At 38.2% G+C, this 10,734-nt stretch overlaps 2 protein-coding genes across 6 annotated transcripts; one reads left to right on the forward strand and one right to left on the reverse strand.

The window, feature by feature from the left end:
- The first annotated feature begins 79 nt into the window (after positions 1-79).
- On the forward strand, positions 80-3,380 carry LOC107722213 (serine/arginine-rich splicing factor 2-like). 5 transcript variants are annotated; one of them, XR_001637784.1, is made up of 4 exons: positions 80-570; positions 1,558-1,888; positions 2,468-2,607; positions 3,129-3,380. XR_001637784.1 is itself a non-coding variant. In XM_016530478.1 (3 exons), exons 1-2 carry the CDS (start codon positions 215-217, stop codon positions 1,874-1,876), a joined length of 675 nt encoding a protein of 224 aa, XP_016385964.1. In that variant the 5' UTR covers positions 80-214; the 3' UTR covers positions 1,877-1,882; positions 3,131-3,380. The 5 variants fall into 5 exon arrangements, 3 of the variants coding, with proteins under 3 accessions (XP_016385964.1, XP_016385963.1, XP_016385962.1); XR_001637785.1 differs by having other exon boundaries at positions 1,558-1,876; positions 2,465-2,607; XM_016530478.1 differs by lacking the exon at positions 2,468-2,607 and having other exon boundaries at positions 1,558-1,882; positions 3,131-3,380.
- Positions 3,263-10,519, reverse strand: habp2 (hyaluronan binding protein 2). The gene is made up of 13 exons (XM_016530475.1): positions 10,373-10,519; positions 10,238-10,271; positions 10,044-10,142; positions 9,831-9,941; positions 9,626-9,742; positions 9,309-9,425; positions 8,569-8,722; positions 8,395-8,489; positions 8,045-8,273; positions 7,677-7,819; positions 5,280-5,414; positions 5,042-5,187; positions 3,263-4,901 (listed from the first exon to the last, which is right to left on the reverse strand). Exons 1-13 carry the CDS (start codon positions 10,472-10,474, stop codon positions 4,740-4,742), a joined length of 1,644 nt encoding a protein of 547 aa, XP_016385961.1. The 5' UTR covers positions 10,475-10,519; the 3' UTR covers positions 3,263-4,739.
- Positions 10,520-10,734: the final 215 nt, after the last annotated feature.

Below are 10,734 nucleotides of genomic sequence, written 5' to 3' on the forward strand. Positions count from 1 at the left end.
TCCATACAGTCTATGGTATTTTCTCTCCTTGCAGAGAAAATAAAAGCCAACCTCCACCGACCACGAACATCCGGTTACCGCCATTTTAGAGAGTTATCTGCTCTCGGTGTGTTTCTTTGGACGCTCCCGAATGGTTCGATATTTTTCCTGAAAATCTCGCAAGTAGCTCTTTTATTTTTCGCATAACATACTGCAGTAGGGTTAGTGATTCAAGATGAGTTACGGCAGACCTCCGCCTGACGTCGAGGGCATGACATCTTTAAAAGTCGACAATCTGACGTACCGCACGTCCCCTGAAACGCTGCGGCGGGTTTTCGAGAAATACGGCCGAGTCGGGGACGTCTATATCCCGAGAGACCGGTACACAAAAGAGAGCCGCGGGTTCGCCTTTGTCCGTTTTCATGATAAGCGGGACGCGGAGGATGCAATGGACGCCATGGACGGCGCGCTGCTGGACGGCCGCGAACTGCGCGTGCAGATGGCACGATACGGGCGCCCGCCAGATTCGCATTACAGCCGCCGCGGAGGCCCGCCGAGGAGATACGGAGGACATGGACGGAGAAGCCGAAGGTAAGGCCCACATACGCAATCTCTTCATATTTTCGTTTTAAACCACTGTAAGTTACCGTTCAACGTTCACATCTGAGGCCCGTAAATTTGAGGCCCTCAGGCCTCAAGGTAGCAAAACCACACGTGCTAAAATCTTTGTTTTGCTTATAAACGCGATGTTTTATCGCCGTAAACGGCTTAATTCATTGAGTTTTTCAAACAGTTTCCCGTTTTTAAAGTATTAGTATCATTCCGTCGTATCTGTGGCGAAGTACCAAACAATGGCTCAACTTTGTGAACGAACCAAAGTAGCAATTCGTGATCGAATGGTTCTTTTGAATCGATTGTAACGTTTGAGTTTGAAAACCAAACCCATTCCGAGCGGTTTTATTACAGCACTCTCTCTTTAATATAATAGTAATTTTTAAATAACAAAAATATTTGGAGGCCACGTGATTACGTAACATTTAAATTAGTATAAGTTTTTTTAACCGAATTATTCGAAAGAACCGATTCTTGGAAATGAATCAAACTTTCCATCATTGTGCTACGAGTTTTTGTGGTTTGATTGCGATAATGTATGGTAATTATATTTGAATTACTGGTTTTGGTGAAGACAATTAACCTTGGATGTACATGCAAACAGACGCGTTCTTGTGTACGTTCACATTTAAACGTGTATAAGCTGCTTACCTTTTAATTATAAAGATTGTTTGGTGTTTTGTAATACTGTAACACCAAGTGCTGCTTGCTTTGTGCAAACAATCCTCATTAGGGCTGCACGATTGACAAAAATCATTGAAATTGTAATTGCAATTATTAATTACCATTATCACAATTTATATTGAATTATGTTTATACCATTGTTTGATGCAACTGCATGCCATGTTTTTATATGAAAATAAACAAGCTGAAAACACTCTAACTGAAAAACTTCGAGAACTGAGAAATTCGATTAATTGTGCAGCCCTAATCCTCATACTAATTTGTTAATGTAATTGTTTTTAGCCGTAGTCCTCGGCGCAGGAGGCACAGCAGGTCTAGATCCAGGAGCAGAAGCCGGTCCCGTTCCCGTAGCAGATCCCGCTACAGCCGATCCAGGTCCTACTCCCGTTCTAAGTCCCGATCTAAGTCCCGTTCCCGCTCCAAAACCCGCACACCACGCAGAAGCAAGTCCAAATCGGCTTCCAGGTCCCGTTCAAGGTCTAAGTCCAAGTCTCGCTCCAGGAGCCATACTCCCAGATCAAACAAAGGATCCAAATCACGATCCAGATCGAGAAGCAGACCCAAATCTCCAGAGGATACTGGAGCCACTGCTGAATCCTGAGCTGAAACATAGGTGAGCCTAATGCTTTGTTTGAAAATATATTCCTAATTTTCTTGCAACTGGTGGAATTTGTATTGTCACCCAAGAATTGTAATGACAAGTGCATTTATTATAATTTTTTTTTTAATAGTTAATATCCCTTTTGATTTAATTAGAATTTTGATTAAAGCAGACCAGCGAATCACCCCATTATAACTCATGCCCGAAGTGGTGTAAAGTGAATACATACGTGGCTCACTGCTCACTTAAAATGGCTGCTTAAAATGTTATATTTAATGTTTCGCCCCTCTACTTTTCTCTTTAACCAAGTCCTTCAAGACCTCTGCAGATGTAGTAGATCGGTAGATGCATTATCTTAAAGGTTTCAGGTATTACCCAAGTTTAGTTTAGAGCTGTTATTCACAGCATTTGTCTGGTTTCTCCGTTTCTGCATGACTTTTAAGGGTTTATTTTTAATTCACATCCTAAACCTGACAATGGATGTTTGATTTGGAGCTGTCATGGGTATGATACCGTAAGTATGCTTGTTTTGAAACGTGTACCAGCCAAAATCCATTGATTTCATCTAAATGTGGAATTTTTTCCTCCAAGCTGCTGATTCCTGTTTGCAAAAGAGGAGTTTGGGGCAGTTTGAGAGCAGTTAGTGTGTGATCCGACCATTGGCTGCCTGCTGCTGATTGGCGGTTGCTATGGAGCAGGTCGGTCTCATTGAGTGTTGAGGTGGTGTTGAGGTACGTCTGCAGGACAATGGACTGAGACCTTTTCATCATCCTTGTCACAAACTCATGTTTATCGTGGCATAGGCAAAAGCGGTATGGATATGGGGTGTGTTCTTGGAGCTAGTTTAAGCTGTCAAGGCTACTGGGTATCTGATTTTAAACAGGCCTATAATTTAGTTCTTTGAGTAATTAGTTCTAACTGCCAATAAAGTATACCTCAGCTTGCCGACACTTAAAGTGGCTATGAGAAATTAATTTCACCCTCAGGTTTGTTGGCTCTCTACCCATGAGGTTTCTCGCAGAACAAACATGAGGTACATGAGGATTCTTGCAGAACAAAAATGAGGTCCATAGATTAATTTTAAATATGGCAAGTTTCTCGTTATGTGTGGAAAGAGTGCCCGTTTGTTCTGTATAACTGAGGACCAGTTATCGAGCGTTGCGTAATATGCAATGCCTCATTTTATGACGGTTCCTGTAGAACCCCCTCTGCTTTGCTCCTTGAAACTAACTTACTACTTCTTTTCTTCTAGATGATGTCAGCTGGTAGAATCTTCGAGGATCGCACCGCACAGATGTCCATCTGAGGATACCCAAATTATCCATATATCAGACCGAAAGGTTATTGTAATTTGGTCTAAATCTTTTAAATGACTACTTGTTGTTCTTTCTGTTGCCCACAATTGTTTTTGTCTCATACATTTGAATTTCATGTGATATTAAATGATCTTTATGCCTAAATTGGGCTACTAGGTGAAATCGCTTCTCTTCATTTTTGGTAGTTTGTTTTTTGTTTTTGAAACTCCCAGACTAAAGTAAGTTCATTTTAATGAGTTTTTTGTTCTTAATAAACGCTTATTAATGGACAATTTTGGATGTTGTGAATATTTCTTTAACCTTAAAGGGCTGGGTAGAGACTGAAATTTGGCCACTAAAAAAAAAAACTTTATGTAAAACCGTGACATCAAAGCTTGCGAACTGAGCAGGTGTTATGGTTTAAATGGAAAAAATTTCACAACAACATGATTCTAATATTCTCTCTTGTGTATTTTCTATGCACTAGGCGCAGTTGCGTAGCAGTTGAGTTTTGCTGGTTAGCTGTTAAGGTGGCGTGTTGCGGTGCAGAGTGCTTGGCTGTTTCCAGTATTCTCCTGATTGCTCCTGTGTAACGCCTTGATTTGATTTTCTTTAAATTTTGGCTGCAGCATTTATTCTTTTTGCAGAAAGATCCTGTGCAAGTCCTTTTGTGAAAACCTATTATAAGGCAGATATCTGAACTTATTTCACATCTCCGGAAGAGTTCTATCATTTGTGACATGCTCACTTGGTCATAATTTCCATGTGAATAATAAAAGGTTTTCTTTTTCTGAGCATGGCTGATTTGATGTATACCTACTTTTTACTAGTTTTTTTCAGTGTCTTATGTTTGGTGTTAAAGAAGCAAATTAAACTCATTAACTGGAAATAAATTGTGCGTTGATACAAAGTATTGGTATCATGTGTGACATCATTCATGGATTCATACTCAATGGCTTTTGGTGAGACTTTAAAATCTGAAGTTTTATTCCAAAGTAAATTTGTCAAAGACTTACTAAACATTTTTACTTTGTGTACAAACATGATTGACTTTGAAAAATGTTACTCGAGTCTTAAAACAAAAGGCAAAATAAATTCGTAATGAGCTAATAAAGTCAGTATGAAGTTAGTTTCACCCTATGTTTTTCCTAAATGCACATAGATCATACTGTTAGTTTATCCATTTTTTTTTTATTTTTTTTTATCCATTTAGTCTACTTAAACTGCCCCAGCAAGCATACCAAAATCCAATCCATAGCTGATGCCTAGAACCAAGCCCCCATCCTACTTTTTTTTTTTTTTTTGTGGCAGTCCGTTACACTCAGATACAGGAAAAATGTCACTACTTCCATTTCATTGTGACCTTAATATGAACATGAATCACAAAAGTGACATTATTGAAGGGCTAATCACCCAAGAAACCATTTTGAATTGGTCTTTTCTGCCTAATTATATATACACATAGGTACATGCATACATTTGAATTTGGTTTTTATCAGGTAAAACCTCCTCCAGCTATTCGATTATGATATTAACTATCATTGACTCAAACCTTTTGAGTAGCCATCCTAAGCTGCACGCATCTTTTCATTGATCCAGTCAATGAACTTGGTGACACGGGCATAGATACCGGGCCTGTTCTTCTTGCCACAGCTGTCACCCCAACTCACCACACCATAGATGTAATGAGTCTCGTCCTTCTGACAAACCAGGGGTCCACCAGAGTCACCCTATAAAAAGTGAAAATAATTAATAAAAAATTGCGTACTGCGCCATCAGTTTGCACAATCATTTTAAATAAGATTTTGTGTTTGATGTATATTAATAGAAATTTCGCTGAAAGACAAACTAATTTGAGACTGGAACACACCTGACAAGAGTCAGTCTTTCCCTGCATATATCCAGCACACATCATGGAATCATCCAGTCTGTTCCCGTAGACATTACGAGACATACAACGCTTCTGAGAGATTAAGAGAACTTTGGCATCCAGCAGCTGAGGAGAGACAGCATACTCTGGAAGAAAGAGTAATAGATGACAGATCTTCTCAGAGGCAGGTGTTGCTATGGTGAATGTCTACAGTGAAAATTGAATGTGGAAACCACACCTTTCTCAGTGGTTCCATAGCCTGATATGGTGCACATTGTTTCATCGGGGAATGAATCGGTGGGAAGACATGCTGCCCTAACGGACCTGGTCTCATTGGCGCACCGTCCATTTATTGCCTTCAGTTTCAGCAGTGCTGGCATAGATGAGAAACAAAAGCACTGAGTTTGACATAACTGGTTTTTAAAAAGAATGTTAATAGCCTACTACTGTAGGCTGCTCACAATGCGCTTCACCCTGGGATGTCTTTTTATTTTTTTTAAACCTCCGGTAAAACTATATGCTTCATGTGCATTATTTTTTTAAGTCATTTAATGTCACAAAAATTGAAGTCAGCATGAAAGGAAAATTCACTCTTTCTAATTTTAAATACATTTTATTGATCTTAAGGCTGTTTACACAAAGAATGATAAATATAACGATCACTATAACTTTATTTTTGAACAATTCACACACCACAACAAGGATAACGACACAGAGGAACAATATACAGTTTTTTCTCAGTCGCTTTGGTGCATTTCTTAGATCAGAAATTAAATTCTTAGAACTGCTTGTTCAACCTCCACATCATCTATAGTCACTTGTGCACATCATAAAAGCTCTATCTATCATAAAAGTTTCTCATTCTTTTGAACAAGTTGCGATTGCTTTGGTACATTCATGCAAATGATTATGTATATTTGTCTGTGGTTTCCTACATTATCAGTTGCTAATGTCATGTTGCTCAAAATGTATTATATAGTTCTCTTTGCAATAGTCTTACCCCTCAAAACATCTAGTCATTAGTTCATCGTATAAGCAATTAAATGCAAAATGGTTGATCTAGTTGTCATAAACTGTCAAGCATATTTTCTACACATTTCTATTAGACTTCTTGCAAATTTGCCATGAATTGTGGAAGTGAATCTTTACTTTCACTAACAAAGAGAATGGAGATCCACCAATTATAAACCAGTTCTCTGAAATAGCTCAAAGGTGCATCTCATGAACCTTCAATTGGAAAGCATATAGACAGAGGACAACACAAGAGTTACAAATTCTGACAATGGATGAACATCCAGGAAATGATCAGGATCAACAGCTGAGAGGAGGAATCTCCTATTCCTCCTCTCAGCTGTTGATCCTGGTAATTTCCTGGATGTTCATCCATAAGGATGCATGACGTAGGCGCACATCAGATGAAATAAGGGCCGCTATTGTGGACTATGTTGTAAATCGGTCGCCGTGATTTTGCCAAGTAAGACATGTTCCTGGATCAACATCATTTGTTGATCCTGGATCAACATAACTGTCCAAAAATATAGACTTAACCCAATCCCTACCCCTAAACCTAACTGTCAATCATGGCTTACAATGGCTGAGGTGGGTTTCCGGTGTTTGCCTTTCTAATTTTGTATTTTCGCCTTTGTACCCATATTTACTTTTCTTTTCTATATCACAATGACAGTGTACTGTGAATCCTATCCAGTCTCTTTCAATCAATACCCCACATACAGTAGTGTGTAAATTTGTACTTTAGAAATGGATATGGCATGCAGAAGAAGTGCAGCCTTCTGCATTTCAATACAGAAACTGCCATCCAAACTGTTGCCATAGTTTACATCAGGTAATACTAACAGAGTGCAGTGTTATATTGACAACAAGACTAAGCATTTTGCCTATATTGTTTGTGAACAATGACACAAGGACTTTTCATTCTGATGGCACTGATATTGACATAAATATTTTTGAGAGGTGAACTAAAGATTTTGAGTAAGTTACAGGCTTTTGCATGAAATCCATTGTGTGGTGCTGATTGTACAAATTGTTGAGAAATGCACATACTTCTTTGCGAATATTAAGGAATAATTCAAGAAATGCACCAAAGCAACTGAGAAAAACTGTAATTCTAATCACTTAAAGTTTTTTTTTTTTAGCTAATGAACGATAAAAAACATTGACAGCCAGAATCCATCCACAGCATATGACATAACTGCAGCACACACTTATAATAAACTGAAAATTATTGTGTTGGTGTGGACACTAGTTATAGTTATCACTCTTAATCCTGAATGTTTTATTTATTTATTTACTTTTTAATCAAAATGTTATAACTTGCTATTGTGTTCATCCAATCAAAGGTATTGACACCACAAATAATAAAATGTACAGTCTATAAACTCAAAACTTGAATATACAAGATTATTTCCTAACTGAAGTTGGTTAGTTTTCTTTTACCCTAACAGCTAGAATGATAGATGGAATGATAGAATGCTAGGATGGATGGATGATAGAATGATTGACATGGTAAGTTAGAATGATAGAATGGTAGACAGACAGAACAGACAAAAATAAAAAACGACATAGACAGACAGACAGACAGACAGATAGATGTTCACTTAAATAGTGAATCACTGACCTATATCATTATACAGGGCTTCAGGAGTCTCTGTATAGTTCTCATGAACAATGATTTTCTCCACCTCAAGAAACTGTTTTGCAGGATCATCTTTCTCCAGGTTCACACCACCCATCTCCACCCTTACCTCCTCGTTCTCATCACTGCCATGATCATGCAAACCATGCAAACATAGTTTATCAAACTGATATTTGTTGCATATGAATTTTCAAAGGAAAAACTACTGTAAAAAGCAAGTACAACATCAACAATAATATTCAATAGAATTTAACAGAATTTGCAACTTAAAGACAACATAAAATAAAAGTAAGAGTTTTCTGATTGAACATTACATAGACCTAATGCAACACCACCACCCCCAAACTTACATGCAGTGAGCAGCAGTTAGGACCCAGCAGGAGTCAATAAGTGTTCCTCCACAGTTGTGGCTGAAGGATCCATTAGAGCCCTTGGGACGGACCTGAAATGAGACCTGCCATGGATGGGCTGCAGGCAGAGACTTCCTCCCACCAAATATCCTTGGGGCAATCATAGCCTGAGTCTTTCCACAGTCAGAAAACTGCAGTTTTGCAGGGGCTGTGGAGGGTTTTACTGGTTCTGTGAGAGTTTGGTAAATAAGTATATGGTGCAGTTAACACAGACTGCTAGAGCAGACTGAAGAACATATGTTTCTGTTTTTGCATTTATATAAAATAAAAAGTAGAAGGAAAATCTGTGCCTGGTTCAGAGCATGGCTTGACATTACAGTAGTCCCACCGGAGATTCCCCTTGTCATTCACAAAGCACCAGGGCTCCCGGTCTCCATCCGGATTTCTTAATTGACAAAGATAATTCTTAAGGCAACATGTTATACCACAATTCATTGTGAGATTTACTAAAACCAAATTCTAACCTGCAGTAATTGTGGGCGCCAATGCTCTCATTCCCTTCAAACTCCTTGAAGGGAATACGATAGTAGTTCCATGGTAAACATTCCATTTCTTCCACTGTCTGACTGACAAAACCTATGTATGATTCCCCATTCCCCTCATAACAATCATTTGGACCTGAATACAAAATGACATAATGTGTTTACGACATTATTACATCTAGTTTATAAGGTTATTTAAAGCTACACTATGTGATTTTTGGCCCTCTTGTGGTTGATTCATACACCTACATAAGTTACTTGCGGAAGAACGTTGTTTGCTTGAGTTGTGCTTCGGCTGAACCTGATAGCTTGAGTCGGACCGCTGTTGCTATGGTTACAGATGATCGCCTTGTTAGTGCGATTGTCACTAAAAACATCAAAACTTTCCTAACAACGAAAGACTAATATATGAAAAATATGTCTTATGAGCAGGTACGTTGTGACTTGTTGAAATCAGTTGTTTTAAAATAATGTTTGGCAACGCTGAAGTTTGCCGTTTCCCGGGAAATCTGTCCCGACAACTCTAAAATATAAAAACTTATTATAGGCTTACCATAGTGATTTAGGGTAAGACAAAAACACGGTTTGGAAGATCGTTTTGTGATGTACTGGCTCATTATTTAAATGTAGTTTAGGCAATTTGGGAAAAAGTTAGTGTAGCTTTAAAATACCAATCGGTTTGGCATAAAATAAATGAAAAAAAAAACAAAACTGTTTATTACCAACTTGGCAGAATCTCCCACTGTAATTTTCAGCACATTTGCATGTGAAACTGGCTCTGGTACGGCCTTTAACACACTTTCCTCCATTCAGGCATGGACTCGGGTCACAAGCAGAGGCTAATATTGTAAACATAAGTATAAAAGCAATTAAAAAGACAAACTTAGACAGAAAATAAGTAGCAATTCACTACAATCTGACATAAAACTGTTTTAATGAACTCATTGATAATAATCACTAAACTCGCATCTTTACTACTGAAAGAATCACTTTGAAAGTAATTTGCTTTATTTCAGATATGGGAGACAGGGACGCTCACCTTTCTTGCACGTAGGGGCTCTATATGGGGGGCGGCATTTGCATTCATAAAATGGGGCTTCTTGAGTTCTGACACAATCACCATGACCACACTTCACTTTCTTACACACGTTCCTCTCTAGAAGATCCCAACATGAAAACTCAAGAATAATGCACACTCTTACTGATTAATAATTATTTGTAGGTATAGCTTATTAAGATCTCACCATCCTGGCACTTTTTGCCAATGTAAGGCTCTTTACAGATGCATTTGAAGCCGCCACTCTCTAGGACCTCGCATACTCCATTGTTCTGGCATGGATTTGGATCACACACTTCTACAGAAGTATTGAACATGATCAGCGTACATATGTTTGTGAGCACCAAACTGAACCCCTTTAATACATTTGCACTGTCTGCTTAAGTACTTAAGTTCTTGCCTGGTTCATCAAAGAAGGAAAAAATCCAATCAATGCTTTCATTAATTTCAGCTGAGGATATTTCCTCTGTGGTGTCACTAACAGCGTAGTCATATATTTCTGTCAAGGGGCGAGAGTAATAATAATGACGTGTGTATGCTAATAACCTTGCAAACACATTAACAGACACCAACCAAAATGTTAAGATTTCTCACCATCAAATAAAGTTAAAATGTCATCCAAAAGACCCTGAAACATTTGACACAATTTAATTCAAATCGCAGTGTAATATCACTCAATTAAACATATATGTTTAAGCTATTTCGAAGCAGTTTCACACGTTTACATACCGGTGCAGCTTGGACTGGCAAAGTGAGGCCAGAAAGGCCCATCAGAAGCAGAATCACTGGTAACATGATTTCAGGAGTAAAAGATGCATAATCAAACACCATAAAAGTCCCTTGTCTATATTGTGGGCAGTGAATATGTTGACCTGTATGTGGATGACCCCTGGACCCTTTTCTCTGCTTACTATCTAGCAATCATTACCTAACAACATTGATTTTCTGAGTTCTGGCCAGTGAGCCACACTACAGATATGCACTAAAACAGTATTATGGTTCAATTTAATTTTAATGTGAAAAGTGTGTGTGTGTGTGTGCGTATATACATACTAATATATATATATATATATATATATATATATATATAC

The sequence above is a fragment of the Sinocyclocheilus rhinocerous genome, unplaced genomic scaffold (genome assembly GCF_001515625.1).
Source record: "Sinocyclocheilus rhinocerous isolate Xijiao unplaced genomic scaffold, SAMN03320098_v1.1 scaffold334, whole genome shotgun sequence".
Taxonomy (NCBI): Eukaryota; Metazoa; Chordata; class Actinopteri; order Cypriniformes; family Cyprinidae; genus Sinocyclocheilus; species Sinocyclocheilus rhinocerous.